This window comes from Anser brachyrhynchus, assembly GCF_964034855.1.
Source record: "Anser brachyrhynchus genome assembly, chromosome: 11".
NCBI classification, from domain to species: Eukaryota; Metazoa; Chordata; class Aves; order Anseriformes; family Anatidae; genus Anser; species Anser brachyrhynchus.
In genome coordinates, this window is record NC_137706.1 from 21451075 (window position 1) to 21474665 (window position 23591).

Sequence of the window (23591 nt, forward strand, 5' to 3'; positions counted from 1 at the left end):
CTGATCCCAGCTGCGCCGGGCTCCTTCCCCACCCTAACTGAAGCCCGTTCGAGTTACTTCTGCCACCCTCACGTCACACCCCAGATATTCAACCCGTAGCCGTTCGCACCTGTCGGCTTGACCACATTATTTAGGAGTTTAATAATAACAGCCTATGCTGTCAAACTGTGGTTTCTGCGATGTCTCCATTAGCCGGGAATAACGTTTTCCTTGAGCAAAAACCCTGCCGCGCGTTTCAGGCGAGCCAGCAGCTTGCGTCTCACACCCCGGTGCCGGGGGCTGCCGCCGTGCCCGCACCGCGCGCCCCGAGGATGCTCCCACCCCGCAGGGCGAAGGCACCCGAGACACGGATAACGGCTTGGAGAGGGGCCTCATCCCCACCGGGGGCACCCCCACGGGGGAACCCGGTGCCCAGCAGGGTCCGAGCTCTGCGGGAGCAGGGGACGGAGAGCGGCGGCCGTCCCGGGGCAGAGCATGCCCCGGATCCCAAGAGTTAACGCCGGCCGCTTCGCTGGCCGCGGCAGCTGTTAAAACAGCTTCTGGTCCAACTCAAACAATTCCTGAGCAGCCGTAAGGATTCAGCGCCGCAACAATGGTCGGAGCAGAGCCCTGGAGCACAATCAAACGCCGAGGAATTCCTCCCGCCGGCCCCGAGGAGCTCAGTTACCAGCAGGGCAGGAGCGGTTACCTGGTCTCGCTCCCATCGGCCGGCACCAGCTCAGAGCCCCCCGCCCCGCGTGCCCCCCAGAGCCCCCCGCTGTGCCCAGCTGCAGCCACAGCCCTCGTGGGTGCCGCCCGGAGAGGGGCTCACCCCCACCCGCTCCCCAAACACTGCGCTAAAAGCGAGAAATCCAAACGTGATCGTTTACAGGGGAGGAAAAAAAAAAACATAACAGAATCTCAACATCGCTTTGAGGAACGGAGCAGAGGCAGGGGAACAACCAACAGGAAAACCAAGGGGCGGCAATGCGCAAGGAGGACCCCAAACCCTCCTGATAAACCCTCGCAAACACCCAGCGGCGAGGCGGCACCTGCACCGGGCACTGCCCGCTCCGACTTCAAAGCGACGGCGGTATTTCTGGAGGCCGGCTTTTCAGAAAGCACCGCAGCGATCGGATGACACCTGATGCTTTTATTAGCCCTTTCGGAGGTCATGGGAATCGGCTGGTGCTCTGTTTCAAGCAGGAGGCATCTCCGAGCTCCTGCCTTGGAGACCCAGGTGCATTAGCCGCAGCTACGCGAGCGCCGCGGCACCGTAATGGACCTGAAAGCAGGGGCGAAGGCGCTCGCCTCGCGCTCGGAGCACTTAGGATGCTCCTTCCTCCCAGCAGGGCTGCGGCCAGCGGGAGCCTCTCAGGGCCCGCCAGCGTCCAGTGCCTCCCAGGCAGCAGCACCTTCGTCCTCACGCCAAATCCACGCGAGATAAAGCCCCAAAAACCCCACCGAGCCCCGCGCGGGGCTGCTTCGGAGCGGCAGTGCCACGGGAAAGCACCCCGGGGCCCGCACCACCCGCCGCTCGGCGATAGGTAAACCTCTCCCAAGGCCTTTTCGGCACTGACAGATCGATTGTGTTCTATATAAACTGCAGCCCTGTTAAATATTTATTCCTTCTGATGAAGCCGATTGGATTCTGGATGCCACGAGCGCTCTGTACCGCTCCTCCAGCGCGACTGCTCTCCGTGAGGAGATGCGTGAGCCCCTTCCTGCTGGCTCCTGACAGGTTCCAGAACAATTTCGGCCCTAATTCGAACGGAGAACCCCGGTGCCAGCAAGAGCAGCCCCTCCGGCTGAGCGTCGGGCAGGTCCTTTGGGTGCAGAGGGAAGAATCCTGCAGCCCAACAGGCTGCGGGGAGCCCAGGGAGAAGCTGGGTCTTCCCTGGGCGCTGCCGAGCACTGACACCACCCAGACACACAAACTGCACCGAGAACAGCCACTCAAGCCCAGCTTTGCCCACATTTCCAACAAAGATTTGAAGAAAAGCTTCGTCCCCTACAAAAAGGCCTCCTACGTGGGATTCAGCAAGCAAGAATGTATTAATGTCCAAAATCCTACAACTGCCACGTTTCCTGTTAGCAGGAGACTCGATAATCTATAAATATTTGATCACTTTAATTTTTCCCATTCCCCAGCACGTCACACTCCAGTTGAGAGGAGGCAGAAGTTTAACTGGCAGCACAAAGGGACGCTGTGGCACTGCGGGAACAGGGCCGGGATCCACACCCGACACCTTCCCCGTGCCAGGGCCCGTTCGTCGTGCCCTGCGGAGCCCCCCCAGCCCCGGCGGGCAGCTCCAGCCGTGAAAAATCCCTATTTGTGGCACGGGGTTGCCATGGCGATGGCTGGCCCCGCATCCCCGCGGCACGCACCGTGTGCTTTGTCCACGGCAGAGGATGGAGAGCCGGGAGCCGTGCCCGGGGAGGGGGGCGGTGGCAGCACTGACACCCACCGGAGCACCCCGAGGGATGCTCAGCCCCGGCAGGGATGCCCACGGCAGATGAAAAGGGCGAGGAAAACCCCAAATCCCGATTAATCCCGCTCTGCCCCCAACCCTGCCAGGTATCCGACCTGCTGCTGCGCCAGAAATGCTCCTGGCTCGGCGTTCTGTGAGCGTTTTTTGTGATTTTTGTCATTTTTTGATCAGACGCCTGCGGTGCCCGCATCAGCCCCAGCGCCCAGAGCGCTTAAGGGCAGGGATAAGGGCAGGGACAGCCACGTCAAGGGACATCAGTGGGCACCAGCCTGGTGTTAAATAGCTGCGGGTGGCCCCCCGGCCCCTCGTCCTCTGCCATTACACCCGGGCACGGCAGGGGGGGGACCTTAAAAATTGCGCCGCTGGCCGCAGGGCACGCAGCAGAGAGCTGCGAGGAGCGGCCTCGAGCCTTGAACGGAGCAGCATTACGCCAGGACAGAGGCAGGCAGGCGAGCACAGCGGAGCGAGCCTCGTGCCCCCAGTGCCACTTCCGAACGGATTTCGGGCCACACCAGGCTGAGCCCCAACCCGCCCCGGCGTGCCGACTTAACCAGGTGGGACAGCGCCGGAGAGGAAGGGCCAAGCACGAGGCACAAGGCGGCCCCAGCCCTCCGTCCCCTCCACAAAGCGCCCCACAACAGCTTTAAGAGCCCCGCTGCGAGCCCCCAGCACCCCGGCTCACCGGGGACAGGGCGAGGAGCCCCCCGCAGCCCCCCCGGGCTCGCCCCAGCTCCGCACCCGGCGCTGCCCCAGCCCGGCGCGGGAGGAGGACGAGGAGTAAATCACACCAGCCGTGAAGCACCAGAAGCGTTTGTTGAAGCCAGGATATTGTCTCTTTAAGCACATGAAAATCAGGCCCTTGAGCAGTGTGGTTCTCACTCCGGCACACAATTATGGGTACTTTCAGCTGTCTACCACTATTTCAAGTGCTCTCTCCAACCAGGCTGTCAATGGCATGTTGAAAGCTATTTGTGGCTGCTATCGTTATTAGCAAAGTGGAGAGCTTCGCTGATGAGAATTAAATTCGGGGAGGGGGCGCGGCGGGGCGGGCACCCCCCCCTCATTACGGCATTGCCAGAGGCCGGGCTGGGGGGGGGGCAGAGCCCCCAGCACCGGGGAGCGCCCGGCCGGGGGCACCCGCAGCTCCAACGGGCTGGCACGGGCCCGCTCCTACCTTGGGAGACCTGAAAGCATCACCCTAGCAAATTACTTGGCTTCCGAAGAATTTAGCAAATTATTACCTGGCACTCCTCGCTAACGAGCACGACAGAAAGTATATTGTGTTCCTGGAATATTCTAGAGAAGGGGAAAAAAAAAAGTAAGCCTCTCTTCCCAGGGAAGTGTCAGGAGGGTTTAGGTTTGTTCCAAAGCATTAAGTGTTTAAGCACGAAAACAAGAAGTGCTTATGTGGAGAGTTCTCAGCCATAAAAAAAAAAAAAAAAAGCACGCGGCACAAAGGTTCCCCCTCGGAGGTGTCCTGTTTCCCAACGCAAAATTAGTTTTTCTTTTGGAATCGTTACTCCCTCAGATGGCATCTGGCGATTATCTGCAGAGATCTGAACAAAAACAATGCAGAAACAACACGGGAAAGAAGGGCTCTTTGTGAAAATCAATTAACCTTAAAGAGAGTTTCGCTGGGGTTTAGGAAGGGAAGCCCTGAGCAGCCTCACGTTGGGGAAGCCGAGCGGGGTAACAGAGCGCTTCATTCACCGCGAGACCGATGTAAGGAGCGATTGACTGCCTGACATGCAACAAAGTGGGTAGTCACTTCCTAAATATTTCCTTGCATATGGAGTTGTTTATGAAACTGCATTTTTCTCCTAACAAGAAACAAAACGAGAAGAAAGGGGGGAAACAAAAAAAAAAAAACAAAAAACGCACACCCGGGCGCATATGCACGCGCTTAATATTCAGCGTAGAAGAGATAATCTGTTATATAAGCCCACAGACAGACAATCCCCTTTTGCTTAAAGATGAAGTATCCATCAATGTTTGTCTCAAGCAGATGTAATCACAAGCAGTCAAGTCTGGAGGGCAGGACACCGCATGAATAATTCAGGCACTTCAGCCTACTTGATTGTGCGCGGATAAACACGAGTCAACCGCTAAACAGGTCAGCCGATAAAACTTGTTTGCTCCGACCCGCCACGGCCACGCCGGGCTCGGGTGGGCACGGGCTGCCCAACGTGGGCACGCGGCTACCTGCCGTGGGCACGCGGCAGCCCAGGAGGGGCTCAGCCCCCCCGGGGTCCTGGCTCCCGGCCCCATCCCCGTGCCCGTTCCCACCCCGTTTTGGCCTGGAAGCGCGCCGGGCTCGCCGCTTTGTTTTCCTCCGGCACCACGCACGCCGCTGTCAATCGAAGCAGGAGACGCCTTCGCCTCCCCAAAAACACTCAGCGAGCGCGAGGCGCGCAGCATATGGCACCGGGAGCAACGCGCGCGGGCGGGGATGCGCGGCGCGGGCTGGGGGCACCCCGGGAACGCTCGCCCGCTGCGGTTCGCGCCGACGGGGGAGCCCCCGGCACGTCTCGGGGTCCCCAGCGCCAGGGTGCTGACGCCGGCCCTCGCTGCCATCCTGCAGCACCCAGGCGGGAGATGGAGAGGGCAACCCCTGCCTCCCTGCCAAAAAGCACCCGTGGGTGCAGCGGGGCTCCTCCGTTACCTCCGAAACCGCCCCAGACCTGAGGCCAACGGGGAAGGCGCGACGCACGGCTACACGTCATGGCACGGAAGGAGCGGAGCATCCCATCAACGCACCACGAAGCCAAGGCCAGCGACCAAGCCCCCGTCCGGCAGCGCAACCCCTCCCGGAGCAGGGCTTTGTAGGCAGCCATCCCCGGCGCAAGACACCCCGCGCGTCTCAGAGGGCGGCAGCTGCTTTCCAAAGCTCCCATCAGCAAAAAGAGCGATGTTTCAACACCTGCGTGGGGCCGAGCCATCACGGCACCAAGCGAGCAGGCGACAAAACGCACCGGCCCTCCAGAGCAAGGCTGGCAGAGCTCTCCAAGGGCAGCAGGCACCGATCCTGCACGCGGGGGCATCCCGGGCCGCACCGCGACCCAAGGCACCCGAGGCGGCGCGGCCTCGCACGGACACCTCTGGCCGGGCAGAAGCGACAAGAGAAAAGGGAGTTGGGATAATCTGCGTGGAAGAGAAGACATTAAAAAAAAAAACCAACACCCAACAACAACCAAAAAACCCAAGCCAAACAAAAGCACAACAAAAAGCCCTGACGGCTAAGCAGTAATTATTTGTGCTACTCTGTGACTACACACCAAAAAGCCGAAGGGAACCGTGTGTGAAGGAGAGGCAGACTCACAGACACGCTGCTTTGAATTTAATCATCTGCTAACGACACTTCCATAGGCAGGACCGCGATGCTGCTATTAAGCAAAACCACTTTGGAGCTGAACGGGCTGATCTGTGAGTTGCGAAGTTGATGTCAACTTGTATCTGCCTTCAGTTCTTAATTAGAGCTGCTTCTCAAACCAGTAAGCAGCAGCAGCACAAATAATCAGGTCTAATCTCAATAATAACTTTATTCCTTTAAGTTTTACCATCATGTGCCCAGCCTTTAGGCTCTTTAACTATAATCTTATCAAGGCAGCACACCGCATTCCGCTCTGGCCTTCCATATTTTTCCTTCAGGCAAGTTACATATTAGAGGAGACCCAAGGAAAAAAAAAAAAAAAGGCACCAAACGTTGCTTCATTTTCCAGATGCAAAGACAAATCCGTGCCATTGAGCAACACGCCACCAGCTATCGGTGTCCCGAAGATAATTCCCTGCAAGCCTCACGCCACGGCGCTGCGAGGGTCGGGGTTCGGCCTCAGAGCGAGGCGCTTTGTGCCGGCACTAAAACCGGAGGCGAACGCAGGCGACGGCAGCACTTCCCGGGCGCCCGGCACGCACGGCTCCAGGTACGCGCTGCCCGGCACCGGGGCCGCTTCCACCTCCCCGCACAAAACGGATTCGCAAAACCCGAGTTTCTCCCGAGTACACGCACACAACCCCGCCGGCCTGCCAGAAACCCGCCCTTCAAAACAGGAGCTGCCGGGCCCCGAGACCTCCCCCGGAGCCACGTCCCCGGCTTTGCCCTGATCCCCCCCGCGCTGGGAGAAGGGCGCCGGGAGAGCCTCCGTCCCACCTCCCCCCCTTCCAGTTACTCACCTGCTTGTGCATTTCAATATTCAAACCGTACGACATCTCATAGTACTGGGGGGGGGGGAGGGAGAGGAGGAAAAAAAAGAAAAAAAAAAAAGAAAAAGAAGGAGGCAAGGTGAATTTGAATGAATTTACCGTCCGGCGTTTGCATAAGGTCATTACCAGAAAGCATCCTGGTCGGGGCCGCGCTCGGAGCGCTGGCAGCCGGGGAAACGACACCTCACCGCCAGCAGATGTTGCAGGCTCTGCCCGACACCCCGAGGCCCCCCCGCGTGTCCCCCCCCGGGCACGAAGCGGCGCAGAGCCGGGGGCTGGAGGGCCTGGGGTGGGGGGGGGGATAGCAGCCCCCAGCCGGGGTGGAGGGGGGGGGCACGCTCCGGGCTGGACCCGGGGGCAGCACCGGGGGTCGAGGGGGGTGCTGCGGGGGGGGGACCCCGGTGTTCCCACGCCCCCCCCCCCCCGCGGTTGGGACCGGGGCGGGGAGGGGGGGGCTCAGCGCTGCCGCCCCGAGCCTCGGCTGCCGCAGGGCGGGATGGGGGGGGCGGTGGCGGACCCCCCCCCCTCTAATTTCTCCCCCCTCCCTCGGCCGGGGGCTCCTCGGCGGGGCCGCCCCCCCCCGCCCGCCGCTCACCATCACGTAATGGCGCTGCATCTCCGTCTTCTCGTTCGCCAGCTTGTCGTACTCCACTTTCAGGCTGTCGGGGGGGGGGGAGCAGAGCACAGCGGCCGGGGGGGGGCCGTCAGCCGCCGCGGGGAGCGGCTCGCCACGGAACAACCCCCCCCCCCCCCTCCTCCTCCTCCTCCTCCCCCCGCTCCCAGCTCACCTGTGGTACTGGGCTTGCAGGAACTGGAACTCGTCCTTGATCCGGTCGCAGGATTCGGCCACGGTGAATTTGAAGCCCGGCTGGCCCGGCTGGTGCGGAGCCTGCGGGGAGCGGCGGGGGGGGGGCGCTCAGCGGCTGGGGGGGGGGGGGAAGGGGAAGGGGAAGGGGAAGGGGGGGGGGGAGCCGGGACTCACCGGGTGCCGGCCCTGGGGGTACATGGCCGGGCTGGGGCGCGGTCACTGGAGCCAGCCGCGGCGATCGCGACGTGCGCTGCTGCCCGCCGGCCACGGAGCGCTCCCGGAGAGGCCGAGAACTGGAACAAAGAGACGAGAGGAAAGTCCGTGCGGGGGGCGGAGGAGGGGGGGGGGCGGGAGGGGTAAAGGGGGGGTTGGGGGGGGGGAAGCAGCGGGGCCCGGCCGCCCGGCTCGCCCCCCAGCGCAGCCTCCGCACCGCGCGGCTCGGCCGGGGAAGGCGCTGCGCACCCGCGGAGCCCGGCCGGCACCGCCGCTTGCTGCCGCCGCCGCCGCCCGAGCCGCCGGGCTTCCCCCCCCCCTCAAGACACCGAAACCAGGAAAAAAAAAAATTAAAAAAAAAAAAAGGAAAAATCGCCCAAAACGATAATAATAATAAAAAAAAAAATTCAAAACAAAGCGGTGAGGAAGGAGAATCCCCGAGGTATTCCTGTGCGAGAAAAGGGGGGAAGCAAAGCCAGGAACTAACGCCGGAGCACGACGGCCATGGAGGAGAGGAGGAGGGGGGGAGAAGGCCGTACACATCCGACTGCCGCGGGCATGCGACGGGCGAGCGGTGCCTCCGCCGGCCGCTCCGCCTCGGCTTCAGCTCCGGACCGGCGGCAGCGCCGGGACTCCTCGGGCCATGCTGCTGCTGCTGCTGCTTCTTGGGCGGGGGGGGGGGGTCCGGGGCCGGGCTGGGGGCCGCCGCCGCCGCTTTGCTGGGCGCTGGGGTCCCGCTGCTGGGTGCTCGGTGCCGGCTCCCGGTGCTCGGTGCCGCCGCCGCGCGCGGACTGGGGCAGCGCCGGAGCACGCGGCCCGCGCCGCCGCCAGAGCGCTCCGCGAGGGGCGGGGGGGGGGGGGGGGGGAACCGGGGAGAGGGGGCGGGACGGACGGACCCGAACCCGGGCGGCCTCGGCGGCGGCGGCCAATGGCGGCGCGGGGAGCCCACGTGGGGCCGGCGAGCGCGGCCGCCGATTGGGCGCCGCCGAGGGGGGACGTCACAATGGCGGCGGGGTGCGGGCTGGGCGCGGGGCAGCCCCGCCGCGGGGGGCGGAGGCGGCAGCGGGCCGGGCCCCGGCACCGCACCGGGACGGCACCGAGCGGGCGGCCCTGGGGCTGCTGTGTTGTGTTGTTCCCCCCTCCCCCCCTTTTTATTTTTTATTTTTTTAATTGTTTTTGACGCTGCCCAAGGTTTAACGGGGGTAAAACGGCACAAAGGCGGAGGGGGGACGGGGAAGGAGCCCCTGCTGCGGCCGGGGAACGGCTGGGAACGGCTGGGAACGGCTGCCCGCCCCGCCGCCGCCGGCCCGGCGAGGATCGGCCCCGCGCCGCGCCCCCCCCCCCCCCCCCGGCTCCCCCAGGCCGCGCACAGCCCGCTATGGGGGACCCCGGCCCCCACCGCCCGGCCCCGGGCTCCACCGCCGGCCCCAGCCCCGCAGTGCCCGGGGAGCCCCGGTCCCGTCCCCGTCCCGCTGCCCGTCCCCGGCCGAGCCCCGCGGCCCCGTCCCGGCGGCACAAAATGGCTCCCGCGCCTCGCGTCACCCGGAGCCTCCCCGCCCCACGTGGGGCCGCCGTCCGTCAAAACGCGCTCCGACCAATCGGAAGGGCGCGCGGCCGGCTCCTGCGACGCCATTGGCGGGCGCGGCCCCGGCTGCCACTCGGGCGGCGGAGCTGTCGATCAAAGCCACGCGGGCCGCGGCGCTGACAAATGCCTCTGCTTTTCAGCCTCCCGCTTGCAAATAGTGCCCGGAATGGCTGCTTAATTAGCTCTGAATGGCTTTTCCTCCCAGCTCAAACAATCTGTCACTACCGCGCGGCGAAGGGAGCCATGCATAAAAAAGTAAGCAGAGGCTAAATATCAATTTGATTTTGTGTATCAAAGGAATATTTTATTTTATTTTTTTTTTTTTCCCTCCCTCGTAATGAAACGGAGCGATTTAAATAAGAAAAGGCGGGGGGGGGAGTAAAAAAAAAAATAAAAAATAAGAAAAATCCCCCAGCCGAAGCCCACCGCCGGCCTGCCCCCCGCCAGCACCCAGCGGCTCCTCTGCCCCCCCCCCCCTCCCGGGCCGGTACCGGGGGGCTGCGGAGGGCCGGGGACCCCCTGGCGGTGCGGCCCCGGGGGGGTCGGGGGGGGTCCCAGGGGGGGTCCCGAGGGGGTCCCAGGGGGCCGGGGGCCGCCCCTTGCCCCCCCCCCCGCCGGTTGCTGCGCGCCCCGTGGCGGGGCCGGGCGCTGCCCGCGCGCCCCCTTCCCATTGGCCGCCGCGCCCGGGGCCGCCGTGCCCCACGTGGGGCCAGGGGGCGCGCCGCAAAACCCGGGCCGGATTCACAAAGCGGAGCCGGAGGCTCCGCGCCTCTGCCCCCCCCCCCTCCGCACCCCCCCCCAGAGGCCTCCCCTGTGCAGATGCCAGCGGCTCCTCGCCTTCCTCTTTCCTGCTACCTTTATAGTCCCCCCCCTTTTATTTTTTTAAATTAATTTATTTTTTTAATTTTATTTATTTATTTAATTTTATTTATTTATTTAATTTTATTTATTTTTAAATTTTATTTAATTTTATTTTATTTTATTCTAATTTTAATTTTTTATTTTATTTTTTAATTCTTATTTTTTAAATTTTATGTTATTCTAATTTAAAATTTTTATTTTTTATTTTATTTTATTTTTCATATATTTTATTTTATTTCATTTTTCATTTATTTTATTTTATTTTATTTTTCATTTATTTTGTTTTATTTTATTTTGTTTTATTTTATTTTATTTCATTTTTAAACGTTGCTATTTTTTCACCGCCGGGAGCAGAAGGCGGCTGGCAGCCTATGCGGGCAGGGCTCGGTGCGCCAGGACTCAGCCCTGCCTTCCCCCAGCACCCAGCACCCGCGGTGACCCTGGGGCACCCCCTGCCCGCGCTGCTTGGAGCTGCCCGCCCGCGGTCCTGCGCTGCTCCTCGGGGTGCTGGCGGCCTCGGGGGCCCCGGGCGGTGAGCCCAGTGCCCACCCCGCAAGGCCCTCCCCGGCAGCCTGCGCCCCCAGGTCCGCCCAAGGCCACGGCCGTTCGCTGGGGAACGCGGCCGGTGCTCAGCTGGGCCGCACGCTCCCTCTGCTCCCGGGGGCTGCGAAGCCCCGGCAGTCCCACGGCCACGTCCGCCCCGCGGGGAAGGCCCCGGGGAGGAGAAAGCCCCAGCAGCCCCCCTCGGCCCCCCCCCAGCCCCCCGGCAGCCCCCGTGGCCACCCCATCCCCAGGCTGCCCGGGCTCCCCGCGGGCTGGCCGAGGGCGCAGGGCTGGGCCCCGGCGCTGCCCCTTTGGCCCCGGCGCCTGCCGTGGGTTCACACGTGGGGGTTACTTTGGCGTGGCTGGGGAAGGCAAGCCGAGCCCCCCAGCAGGCCCGAGCGGACCGGGGGGCCCGATGCTGCGCGGTGCTGAGCCCTGCGAGCCCACGCTGCCTGCTGGGCGCTCGGTCGTCCGTCGCTCCTTGCCCTGTGCCGGACAGATCGCGATAAACCACGGCGGCGTTACGGGGCTCCCACGGGGCCGGCCCTGTCCTGGGGGCACAGCGTGGCTCTCGCTGCTATGCCTCCGGCCCCCAAAGAGGAGAAAAACCCCCAAGAAAAGCCCCCAGACGCTGGGACGGCCCCGTCCCCTGCAGGCTGGGGAGAGGAGCAGCTGGTGGAGCATCCAGGGCCGATCTCCCATGGGTGCTGGGCACCCACCCGCAGGGTCCCCATCCCGGTGCGGTGACCCACGGCCACCCCACACCGTGCGTCACCGGGTGCTGGGACGCCCCGTGCCACCGGCTTCCTGGGCCCCGACGGGGCGGTGGGCAAAGGGGACAGGAAAGGGACCGCGCTCGACGCTGGAAATTCGGTTCCGCTGCTGAAAATAGAAGGCACCAGACGAGCTGCTTCCCTCCCCCAGCGGTATTTACGGACAAATTCTGATTTTTATTTAATGGTTTCCCCGAAAAGGTTGTAATTTTCTTCACATTTCCATCCAGCCAGCGCTGTTGTGGTGAACTCAGACGACCAAGAATGCCTCTCGTTAATTGATATTCCTCACGCTAGGACTGCACTGAAATAGCAGATGTTTTATTTTAGGTTATTAAAGCTCACCTGGTTGAAAAGGAAAAAAAAAAAAAAGGAAAGAACAATTAGGGGTGAAAGGAAATGTTCTGGTTCATATTGATTTAAAATCTACTTAAATTGATATTTGCACATCCCAATTAGAAACCATGATCTTTTCCCATAAGTTTTTTTATTTTTTTTTTCTTTCCCTGAGATTTTTTCGTAACGATCTCAGAGGAAAGCCTCGGCGGGAGAAGTGGCTGCCTCCTCTCGCAGCCCGACGGGCCGCGCTGGAGCTCGAGGCGCGGGGCCACCAGGAGCCGCGTCCCTCCCCTGGGGGCGGCAGGGGAGCCCCAGCCCACTCCCGCCCCTCGTCCTCCACGTGCCCCGAGGGTTGTAGGGCCGAGCACGCCAGAGATGGGGCCAAGCGCAGGAGGCTTTGGGGTCCCCGGGGCGATGCAAGGTCCCCCTGAAGGAGGCCGCTGGTCCCACGCACGGCTTGGCCGAGACGTGCTGCACGCTTGAGGCCACGGCACCCCGCGAGGTCTCGCGGCCGCGGGAAGGGAAGCGGAGATGTCCTCACCCGCCCGGCTCAGGGGGAAAGCTCGGGCACGGCTCCTGAGCGCGGGGTGTTGTGACACCGAGCAGACCCGCCGCGCCGCCGCCCTTTCGGGGAAACTGAGCCGCTCTTCCCCTGCGCAATCGGCCTCCGCGGGGAAGGAGCCGCCGTGCCCCATCCCACGCCGGTCCCCGCTGCGCCTGCTGCTCGCCCTGCCCCAAATCCCCAGCACCCGGCCGCCCGCAGGCTGCCCCCGGCACCGCTGCGGGGCTCAGGATCCCGCACGGGGCCGCGGTGCCTCCCTGCGGGACACGGGCCCTGAACCAAAACGCGGGGCTTTTCTCCCGTATTTTTTTTTTTAACCTTCCCCTCGTGCTTCCCCGTGTAGCCGTTAATCCTGGGAGAGGCTGAGCGAGGCTTTACTGCGGCTCCATCAGACCACGTTGGTTTGCCATTAGGATGCAGAGGAGGCGGCGGGGGGGAAAGAGGAGAAACCTGCGCGCACACACACACACACGCACGCCCCGCCGGTAACTGAGTCGCTTCTGTTCCCATCTCATTTCCTGGACGACATTAATAGATTAACTCGCCAAACATGAAAGCGGCGCTCATTGTGCGCGGCTGTGTGAAGGCAGCCACCCCGCGAGGTGGCTTTATCGCTGACAAGCCGGTCCCGGCCCCAGTCAATAGCGCGTGTTTACATTTAAGGTGACACTATCTGCCCTCCGCGCAGGGCAGGACCCTGCCTGCCAAATTTCCTTTAGCTTTCAAGTTTATCTAAACAAGGATTTCAGAGCTGGAAAGGCACTGAAACGCATACTAATGACCGAGCAAGGAGAGCGAGGAGAGCTATCAGCAAGTTTATTTGGCTTTGTGGGGAAGCTCCGCGGGTTTTATCTGCTCTTGGCAGTGAGGTTTCGCAGCCCCCCCACCCCCAGCGCGAGCGGGCTGGGTCCCGCGGCCGCTCCTGGCACTGGGAGCACCGGGAGCTGCCTGGGGCATTTGGGGCCTTCCCTTTGGGGTGTTTTGAACCCTCGAACCCAGCGGGGGCACCGCCAGCCTCCTGCGGGCCCCCCAGCACTTGCCGGGCTGGGCCACTTTCTCTTCTGCCCTCTTCAGAGCAGGCATCGGGGCCCCTCGCAGGGAAATGCGCACGCAGCAACCTGCGAAACCACGCGGGCCCATCGGCCCCGGTGGCTGGGGCGAGCTTTGGCTGCTGATGCACTCAGACACTTCGCTTCACCCCAGCCTGTAAATGCGGCGCTCTTTACCAAATCCTTCAGCAGAACTTTTGAGCTGTGACCTTCCCGCAGAAACGAAAACCGAAAAGGAACCAAAAATAAAACCAAGGGAAGCGGTGGCAGGACACGGACACCCTCCAAGCAGTGTGTACAAGCGTGGGCAGGGCTGTGCCTGGCAGCCAGGGGCATCCCTCCCCCCCCCTGCACCCCCCTGCAGCCCCTGCGCCTAAATTCGGGGCGGACGCTCAGCGCCCTGCGAGGGGCCACGGCCTCGCCCGGCGGCCGGAGGAGCGCGTCGGGAGCCGGTGCTGTCACGACAGGCCCCGATTACCCGGTCCTTTCACAAGCAAAGCTCCCGTTGACCTCACCCTTATCCGCGGGACCTGCTTGGGCAATACCCGTGCTGCCCAGCCCAGGCTCTGGGCTGCGCCACCGCGGCCGGGGGCAGCCCAGGCAGAGGCGCCCGGCGGGTGGGAAGCTGCTGGGGATGTGCCGCGACCTCGTGCTGGCACGGAACAGGGGCCTGAGCCTCAAAAGCCAAGCCTTTCTCCTCCATCCCCCCGAACTTGGGACAGGAGGGGTGAGAGGGGTAACGGGTACGGCCGGCAGCAGAGGCAAGGTTGGTTTGGCATGGGAAGGGGCCGTGGACTTCCCTCGAGGTCCCAGGCAGGTTTCCCACAGAAAATCCCATAACCTTTGAGCTCGCAGATGTGCCCAGGTGCCCACAGCAGGGCAAGCCTCGGGACAGCCCCGTGGCAGCAGGGGCAGCTCAGGGGAGCTGAGCTCAGGCTCGGAGCCGGGTCCCCCTGCCAGGACAGCCCCGGCCCACGCTCGTTGCATCGATCTGGCCGCGAGCTCGGGACCGACACGAGGAGGAGACGAAGGGATCAGGCCCGGGGCTCCCTAACTGGTCTCAGCCACAGCTCAGACCCAAGCCCAGCAGCTCCATCAGACGCTGCCCTGCAACAAACGCAGGTGGGGAAACGCAGCAGCAGCGACCCGCTGCAGGCAGGGCAGTGGTGCCCCGGCCCCGCCGGCCTCCCCGCGCCCACCGCATCCAGCCCCGGGACCCTTGGATGCACGGAGCCAGGGCTCGTGCAGGGGATGGACGAGGTGCTGGGGGTGCTGGGGGGTTCTGCAGGGTGCCGGGGGGTGCTGGAGGGTGCGGGGGGTGCTCACCTCCTCCCGAGCCCCCCAGCTCCCCACCGCCCACCTGCCCTCCCCTGCCGGGGCAGCAGCTCAGCCCCGGCTTTGCTGTGCGCTGTCTAATTATAGATATTATATTGCAAATGGCTTTTGGGCCTGCTAATGGTATTACTGGTGTTATTCTTCTACTTGTTAATTATAACCAATTTGTTTGGGATGCCTTCCCAGTTTTCGGCTGTAATTGCTCTCCCCGTTCCCCGGTGGCTGTGACTCAGCAGAAACCCGGCAGTTTCGCTCCGGGATGGGACGGGATTGGGATGGGGCGGGATTGGGATGGGATGGGATTGGGATGGGATGGGATGGGATTACCGCTGCTCTCCTCCTGCCAGCAGCGGCTGCAGGCGGCTGCGGCCCCGGCCCGGCCGGGGGGCTGCGGGGGGCTGCGGGGGGCTGCGGGAGCGGGCCCGCAAAGCCGTCAGAAGGCTCCGGCGGCTGGAAGCCTCCGAGGCTCGGCGTGGCTGAAGGCTGAGCCAAGCAAATAGGGAAATATTAAGCGGATTGTTTTCTTTTTATTATTGCTAAACTCTAAAGAAGTTTGCTCTCCCCTCTCCCCAGCGCTGACTGCAGATAAGTTATTTGGAAAGCGAGTATTTCACCAGAACAGCCATTCAAGTAGCCTAATACACACATTAGAGTCTATTTGCACTTAAAAGAAGTGGGAGGTATTAAATCAGCCTCTGGCCAGATAGTCATTGTATAAACAAGAGCTGTTAACTCCTACTTGATAGCAGCGATAGCAAGAGAAAGGAAAACAGCCCTGCAGTGTCACGACCGACCTGACACAACATGCTTTAGGTCTGGGGAAAGGGAAAAAAAAAAAAAGAAAAAAGAAAGGAAGCGAAGCAAAGCAAAGCAGAGCCCGGAGAGTTCAGCACGGCCCGGGCCCCGCTGCCGCTGCGGGGGGGCTGCCGCTGCTGGGCTCCGCCGGCTCCGGGCAGCGCTGCCGCCCCCGCTGCCCCCCGCCCCGTGCCCCCCTCCCGGTGCCCGGAGACCCCCGCCCGGTGCCCGGTGCCCCCCTCCCGGTGCCCAGTGCCCCCTGCCCGGTGCCCCCCGCCCGGTGTCCGGTGCCCGGAGCCCCCCTCCCGGTGCCCGGAGCCCCCCACCCGGTGCCCGGTGCCCCCCTCCCGGTGCCCGGAGCCCCCCACCCGGTGCCCAGTGCCCCCTGCCCGGTGCCCCCCGCCCGGTGTCCGGTGCCCGGTGCCCCCCGCCCGGTGTCCGGTGCCCGGAGCCCCCCTCCCGGTGCCCGGAGCCCCCCACCCGGTGCCCGGAGCCCCCCTCCCGGTGCCCGGAGCCCCCCTCCCGGCACTGGGGCGATGCCGACCCCCGCAGCCGGCGGTGCCCGGACCCCCCCTCCCGCAGCCCCGGGGGGCTCCGCGTGGGGCCAGGAGGGCCGGAGGGGCCGGGGGGAGCGGAGAGGGGCCCGGGGGGGGTGGCGAGAGGGGCCGGGGGGAGCCCGTGCCGTGCCCTGCCCCGCAGCGCTCAGCACCGCGGCTGCCGCCGAGTGCTCGCTCCCTCGGTCGAGCCCTCTCGAGCCGTTCTCTGTGGCTAATCAAACGTCAAAACAAGCTGCCCCCGTGCTTTGGGGAGCTTTGAAACAGGAAGCCTTTTACCACCGATACACGAGAGCCGCGCGCGTTCGTCTGGGGCTAAGCCCGGGACGGGTTTCGGCGGCAGCTCAGCGCCGGTTTCGGTCGCAGCGAGTAGCTCTCGGGCAGGGGCCGTGCCGTGGTCTCCCTTCGGAGGAATAATGACCATTGAAGGCCGTGGCAGCCATCCCACCGCTCGCCCCGAGCCACTGCTGCCGCCTCTCGCGGGGCCGTGGCTCTCCGCTCCCACGGCTGGGCCGGGGTCGCTGCCCCGCGGGTGGGCAGCCCCCCTCCGCCCCAGCACACCCCAGTCCTCGGCTCAATAACCCCCGCTTCCCAGCCCGACCCTGAATCGTGTGCTTTAGGAGCAAAGCAGGGAGCTTTCGGCGCTCACTCGGAGCTGCCCGGCACGCCTGGAGCCGCTGCGAGAGGCACGAGGCAGCTTTGGGTTCCCCACGGGTGCAGCACCCGCGGAGCCCCGGTGGGGCAGGGCGGGCTGGTGGCTGCAGAAAAGCTGCAGAAAAGCTGCAGAAAAGCTGCAGAAGAGGACAGCTCTGACCTCACACCACCCGGCCCATCTCCACGCAGGGCCAGCCTCGTGCAGCTGCTGAGCAGTGACAAAGATTTTCCGTTTTCTTCTTCACCCCCCTGAGCAGAGCAGAGGGAGCCCGAGCCCGTGCCCAGGTGAGGGGCAGGCTCAGGGCCGGCCCTGGCCGGGCTCTGCCCATCCCACACGAACCCAGGCCCTGCCACCGCTTTCCAGCAACCACAAAACCACATTTCCGTCACCAAAACGGGAGGCAGTGCCCAGCACGGGGCACAGCTTGACGGGTGGCTCTCCGAAGGACCACGCACAGCCGGGTGCCCGCTCCCCCCCCAGCCTGCAGCATGCTGGGCGCCGTGCAGGGGGGCAGAGCCCTGGCGGGGGGGGGGAGCTGTCAGCAGGACCCCCAGCCCCCCGGCACGCCCCTGCCCAGCCCCGTACCACACACAGGGCGTGCAAGGAGCCGCCGGGGGGGTTCAGGATGCCCCGGCGCGCTGGCGGGGCTCCAGCATTGTTTGGGCTGAGTTACGCTCGCCAGCCTCATGCGAACGCCAGCTGGAGCGCGGGGCTGAGACAAAGGGTTTGCTTTGCCCCGGCAACCCACGGCGCTGGGCTCTCGGCGAAGCCACAAACAATTCCGTGCTGCCTGCGAGAAAATGGGAGGACTTGCATCAAAGCAAGAGGGAAACGGAAGACGGAGAGACCCCCCCGTCGCCTCCCGTCCTCACCACCGCCACCACCTCCCCCGGCGGGATCGGTGCTGGTTTGGAGGTCGATGCCGCCCGGGTGTCCCCTCCTGCAGCGCTCACCGCGGGGGCACTGCCCAGCCCCGGCAGCCAGGACCCGGCTCCAAAGGGCTGCAGGAGCAGCAGCACTCACGGCCCGGCCTTCAGAGCCGTCACTTGTCTCAGCTGAGCGCCAGGCTGCTCGCAGGAGCTGCCGGGCCCGCACCGCGCTCACCCTGCTTTCTGCTCTCCTCCCAGCGCATCTCCAACGTCTTTAAAAACAGAAAAAAAAAAAAAAAAGAAAGAAAATAGAAAACAACCCACAGCTTCCTGAAGGCTCCACAACAGAGAAAGATGCTTCTGTTGCTCAATCTGTTGCTGGTCTGGAGCTGAAGCATCGCACTCAGAAGCACTTCACCAAACACGAAGCACGCACGCCCAGCCGGCAGCCCTAGCAGCGGGCGCTGATGCTGCTCTCAGCTGGGAGCACAGCGGGGCAGCCCCACAGCGCAGCGAGCAGCGCCGAGCACCCACCGGCTGCAGAGAGAATCCCTGGGGTGCACCGGGGCCGACGTGGGTCCTGGGGACAGGGACGTGGTGCTGGGCTGCCGAGGGGCTGCTCCGCCAGGGTTGGAGGGGAGCAGCCAGGCACAGTGACCTCGCAGAGCCCACCTGGAGCATCAGCCTTGCCACCTCCCTGCCTCGAAATACACCGAAATTTCAGGTTTCTGGTTTTGCCCAAAGGTCTCCCTTAAAGCTCCCCACCGGGCAGCGCTGGAGGGGCCGGGGCTGTGGCCGTGCTGCCCCACGGGGCCAGGGGGGCAGCGCCCGGCGCCCCAACGCGCGGGAAGGGTGCTGGGAGCAGACAGGCACAGGCTTTGTTCCAGCCTGAGACAAGGAGAATGCTGTTGGTTTGCTTTTAGACAAATGAATGGATTTCACTGTTTGACCAACACTCAAGAGAATGCCAGTCAGTGCAAATTTGGCAGGAGGGCTGACACTTGTCAGCTTTGGTTTATAACCAGAGAAAAGGAGCCAGCTCTCCGGAGGAGAATGACGTGCGCGCGTCGCTCTGCGTGTTTGTTCTCGGAAGAATGTGTGGCAACAGCAGATCAAGCAAATACTTGGGACCGCTACATCACGGAGGACTTTGTCAGCTCGCCGGAAAGTTTTAGAAAGGCTTCGCGCTCGTTCGAGACAGCCAGGGCACTGCCCGGAGCCCGGGCAGAAACGCAGCCGCGTGGGCTCGGTGAATAACAAGCAGCATTGCTGCGGCATCCCGAGGGAGCGGCAGCCTGGCCAGGAAGGCCCCCGGGGAGCGGTTTCAGCCAGCAGTGGGTCGCCCCCCCCCAGCCTCCCCGAGCTGTTGTGGCTGCTGCCGGCATTTCCAACCCCCAGGAGCTGGGCAGAGCCCCCACAGCTGCCGCAGGATGCGGCCAGGGCCGGGCACGTCGGCAAAGCAGCGCGAGGAGGGCAGGTGCTGCTCGTGGCCCCCGGGGGGGCGCCGCCAGGATCGCCGCTGGGACGCAGGCAGGGCCCCCAGCCATCGGCAGCCTGCACCGAGCAGGATCTGGCCCCAGATCCTTGCACCCCCCGGGCAGGGTCTCCCTCTGTTTAAAGAAATCTCCTTGGCCACATTTCCTGCGCTAAAGCCCAAGCTGGCAGAGAAGACAAACACATGCAAGTGGCCTCGCTTGGGTTTTTTAAAGGCTCTCCAGCCCGTAAAAGTGATTCGGGGTTTCTCTGCCAGCCGGGGCAGCTCACTGCAGCGTCTCTTCCAGGAGGTTTTGCTGTGCTGACAGAGCCTTGGGACAGGGTCAATTGGTGCTGGGGATCGTTCCCGCTCCCCCTGACCTCTCTCCCTTGTCCAGGGGGGCCCAGGCAGGCCAGGAGACCGCGTGGGTTCAGCCCTGTCCCTGATCTTGTTGGGGACACGGGGACACGGGGGCTTGGGCATGGGAGCTGTGCAGGTCCCATCCGCACGGACCACGCACGCGTATCGGGAGAAACCCCGCTGAGATGGTGCAGCAGGAGCCAAGCCCCGAGCCTGCAAAACGGCCCTGACCAAACAGACCAGGAGAGCCCCGAATGAATCATTGCAGGCGGTGCGGTAAATCACCCCGCTCTCAAAGGGCAGCAGTTGCCTTTCCCTGGCTTGCTTTGGAGCAGGGTTTAAGGAGACGGGGCTCGCCGGCGAGCATCGCCGAGCACCACGACCGGCGCGGTGGGAGCTGCGCGCCCGGCCGGAGGGCAGCTCCTTGCTTTTCCCCCGGCCAGAGATTTTCTCCGAGGCACGGCCAAGCTCCGGCTGCGACCTGCGGTGGCGAAGCTCGTCCTGCTTGGTGCTGACAGCTCAGGCTGGTGCCGCAGCCTGGCTTTGCTGTGGTCGGGGTGGCCCTTGAGTACGGGCTTGGTTGGCTCCACCCAGCCCCTAATGAGTGTTTGCCTGCTGCGCCGGGCAATTTGGCACAATGGGCAGCTTCTGCTCGGGAGCTGCCCCAGTCTGGGAGAGATAAGGGTGGTGCAGGGCAGCCGCGAGGCAGGGTGACGGAGCTGTTTGCACGAAGCTCCTCTGATCTGCCCAGCTCTGCTATTACTCCCCGAGCAGCCATTAATAACGCGGGTCATTAGGGGTGCTTTTCCACTCGGAGACTTAACAGCTCCCTCCAGTCAAATGAGCGCGGCGGGAGGTTACGTGCCTTCCCCGCCTTGCACGACGAGGCCGCAGCCGAGCCCGGAGCCAAACGCAGCCCTGAGCCTGGACACGGCCGCTTCACAAGGCTGCACCAGCACAGTGCTCGCTGTCACGGGCTGGGCAAGCTCGTGGGGTGTTCCCGGCCCCCCCCCCCCCCCCAGGTCTCGCCCACCTTTGGGTGCCTCTGACCTGGGCGCAGGGAGCTGCCCGGCCTCCTGCAGCAGGCCCGTGGAGGATGAGGAGGGTCGGGAGCTGCTGATCTCCCGGGTCTGCCTGCCTGAGCAGCCGGGGAGGAAGGAGGAACGGGTGGCTCCCGGCCTCCCAGGGGGTCATGATTTACCCAGTGCAGGGCGAGAGCCCATTGCAGGACCCAGGGGCAGCCCCTGCCTGGCTTTTCCTCCAGCAAAGGGGTCTGACCGTCAGGCCACCGGCGGCTGAGGGGAGGCAGAGGTGGTCTGGTCGCTCCCGCAGCCGTCACAGCAGCCTCCTGCTCGAAGGGATCACCAGGCCCTAAAATAGCTCGGTATCGTTAGTTACATCTAATTGAAGGTGTTTTGAATGCAACCTCCACAACACACAAACCCAATGGGAAATGACATACCATCAAATTAATGCCCCCAAACCATGATAAATGACTGGTTAGATGATTAATGTTTCTATTTCTTGTATTAAGAGAGAACAATGCCGCTTGGCCCAGCATTTATCTGCGCTGCCTGCAAAAGGTCGCCAGGCGTTCTCGGAATAAATGGGATTCTCACCCCGCTCTTATGCCTGCAGGTACCCCGTGCTCTCATCGCCTCGGCTGTGTCTGGAGGGGAGGCTGCGGCCACCACGGTGCCGGCAGGACGGGGCTGTCCCCTTCCCCGCGTCTCCGCCAGCCCCCTCGCTGCTGACACCCCAGGCTGGTCCCAAAACCCTTCCCTGCCGGTAGGTGCGAGGAGGCCGGTTGTCAGAGCCGTGGCGGATTGCACGAGGGTTCTGGCATCTGAGAGGACTCACTGCTATGCCGGCGATTTTATTAAATCATTAAAAGACACTTCTCTAATAGCTCCAGAAACATCAACTTTTCATGTGGCTGGGGCGGCTCGCTGCGCTGCGCCTGGAAACGGCCCCGATTCTCCGCCGGGTTCAAAGCCGTCTGCCTTCTGATACACCGCGTGTAATTAGAGGTAATTGAAGCCAGCGCGTTCAAAGGAGCCCGGGGAGCGGCGGAGCAGAGGCGCTGGCTGCTCCGACCCGCACCGCCGGCCCCTGGGCACCGGCACCGGCTGCGCCCGCACCGCTCATGGCAGACCAGTGGTGCCGTGGGACCCCCGCTGGTGCCGTGGGACCCCCAGTGGTGCCGTGGGACCCCTGGTGGTGCTGTGGGAGCCCCGGTGGTGCTGTGGGAGCCCCGGTGGTGCCGTGGGACCCCCGGTGGTGCCGTGGGAGCCCCGGTGGTGCTGTGGGAGCCCTGGTGGTGCCGTGGGACCCCCGGTGGTGCCGTGGGACCCCCGGTGGTGCTGTGGGACCCCCGGTGGTGCCGTGGGACCCCCGGTGGTGCCACAGGAGCACGAGGGGAGCCCGGCACGGGATGGAGCCGGGTGGCAAAGCTGGCACAGCTCCGCACGGTGCAGCCCGCGCATCCTGCAGCTTGTCCCAACAAGACGCTGTTTGTGCGCGGAGATTAAAGTCTCTTGTTTAGTAGCAGGGAAATGCAAATGCTGTTGAAACAAGCTGTTAATTGTTAAACCGCATTATTTAGGGGTAATAATCACTGGAACACCTTGTACTGCTAGAATGAGGCCAAGAGTTCTCTGGTCATGGGCTCCAAAAGGGGAGGATGTGCCTTGTTTACGAGCTGGGTTTAATGAAAACTATTAGGCAAAGGCATGGGGAATGGGGGAAAAAAGAAGAAGAGAAAAAAAAAAAAAGCAGGAAATGACTGAAGTGTGAAAGGAGAGGTCAGAGGGAACAGCTCTGGTGGTGGTGCTTCCCTGTGTGCCTCCTGGGTGGGCGCAGGCACCCGCTGACGGGCGCTGGCTGCCCCCCCACAGCTGGGTTGGGGCAGAAAAGGGGAAAACAGGGATGGAGAAGGAGATGCCAGGGATGGAAAAGGTGATCCCGCTGATGCAAAGGCTGATCCCGCTGGCTCAGCATCAAGGTGTTCGCAGGCGCAGGCACCTCTGCATGAGGACAGGGATTTCCCAGCTGGCTGTCACGGCGGGAGCAGGCGCCCTGTCCTCGCTTAACACCGAGCCCCCTGTGATCCTGCTGCGTTTTGCATTTGTTTGCGAGCGAGCCAGGCCTGCAGGCAGTTGTCACGGCGTGCTCGCCTGCGGGCTGGGTGCGTTCAGAGCCTGGGTGAGCTGGCCTCTCTCCGAGCCCCGGTGGCTTTGCCAAGGCTGGCATCATCCTCGGCAGCTCGAAGCCATGGGAAATCCCAGCGGGAAGGCTGGGGAGCAAAGCTGGCTCTGCCCGGCACTGGGCGGTGGAGCAATGCCCCAGGGCACTGTCCCCAAAACCCAGCGCCCACAGCCCACCCCGTTCCCTGCGGCGGAGGAGCGTGGGCACGCTCGTGCCGCTGTCGGTGCTGTGGGATGCGTGCGCAGGGCTCCCAGACCCACCGCGCGGAGCCGAGAGCTGTGCCAGCCCCAAGCTCCCCAGCTCCCCGCCGGGAGCAGGCGTTGGCAGCCGCTGCTGCGCTCTCCCCGTGCCCTTGTGCCAGGGGCTGAGCTGCTGGAGCTGTTTCCTACCCAGCTGCAGCAGGAGCGAGGGGAGAGGTTGCCCAAGCCAGCCAGAAAGGGAGCCCCAGCCACGCCACGGCACCTCTGCACCGGAGCAGAAATGGTGCGAAGCGCCCCAAGGAGCCACCGTGCAGGGAAACCACCGCAGTGTGGTGCAAATACAGGAGCCTCCGGTTTGGGGGAAGGTGGGCAAACCCCGGGCAGAACGCTGCTCGCCCCAGAGCCAGGGCTTCAGCAGCCAGGGACTGGCGTGCAGTTGGGACTGCCTTCCAGCACGGCTGGGGCCATGTGCGGGACGTAATTTAAGCCCCAGCTCGGGGTCCGAAGGTTCTCCAAGTGTGGAGGTTTTGGCACCAGAGCTTTGGTTCGGTCCCAGCGTTAACGGCAGATTGGATAACCGTGTGAGGGCGAGGCAGGGAGAAAGAGCGAGAGAGAAAAAAAAAAAAAACAACACCTCTCAACAGCTCTTCCAACAGTGGGAAGAACCAAAGCACATTTTGGCTCCACGAACTCTGCAAAAGTTATTTCCCTTTAGATCTGGAACAGCCTTTTGAACAA

The 23591-nt window shown here is 63.4% G+C and overlaps 2 protein-coding genes across 13 annotated transcripts in view; one reads left to right on the forward strand and one right to left on the reverse strand.

Annotated features, from left to right (window-relative positions):
• TLE3 (TLE family member 3, transcriptional corepressor) overlaps positions 1-8370 on the reverse strand; it is a 23918-nt gene extending 15548 nt beyond the window's left edge. For 9 of the 12 annotated variants that reach the window (XM_080607475.1, XM_080607481.1, XM_080607473.1 and 6 more), the window contains exons 1-5: positions 8232-8370; positions 7654-7772; positions 7460-7560; positions 7267-7330; positions 6642-6686 (exon numbers count right to left, since the gene is read on the reverse strand). In XM_080607475.1, the coding sequence (XP_080463601.1) occupies positions 6642-6686; positions 7267-7330; positions 7460-7560; positions 7654-7677 (234 nt within the window). In that variant the 5' untranslated portion in view covers positions 7678-7772; positions 8232-8370. Of the gene's footprint in view, positions 1-6641; positions 6687-7266; positions 7331-7459; positions 7561-7653; positions 7773-8179 lie in introns of those variants that run through there. The other 3 variants (XM_080607476.1, XM_080607477.1, XM_080607474.1) reach the window with 3 other exon arrangements.
• On the forward strand, positions 7676-23484 carry LOC308200950 (uncharacterized protein; the record flags this gene model as incomplete). The annotated part of the gene is made up of 3 exons (XM_080607568.1): positions 7676-7796; positions 8155-9532; positions 21085-23484. The coding sequence occupies 2 exons, from the start codon at positions 7676-7678 to the stop codon at positions 9453-9455; spliced, it is 1422 nt and encodes a 473-aa protein (XP_080463694.1). The 3' UTR covers positions 9456-9532; positions 21085-23484.
• Positions 23485-23591: the final 107 nt, after the last annotated feature.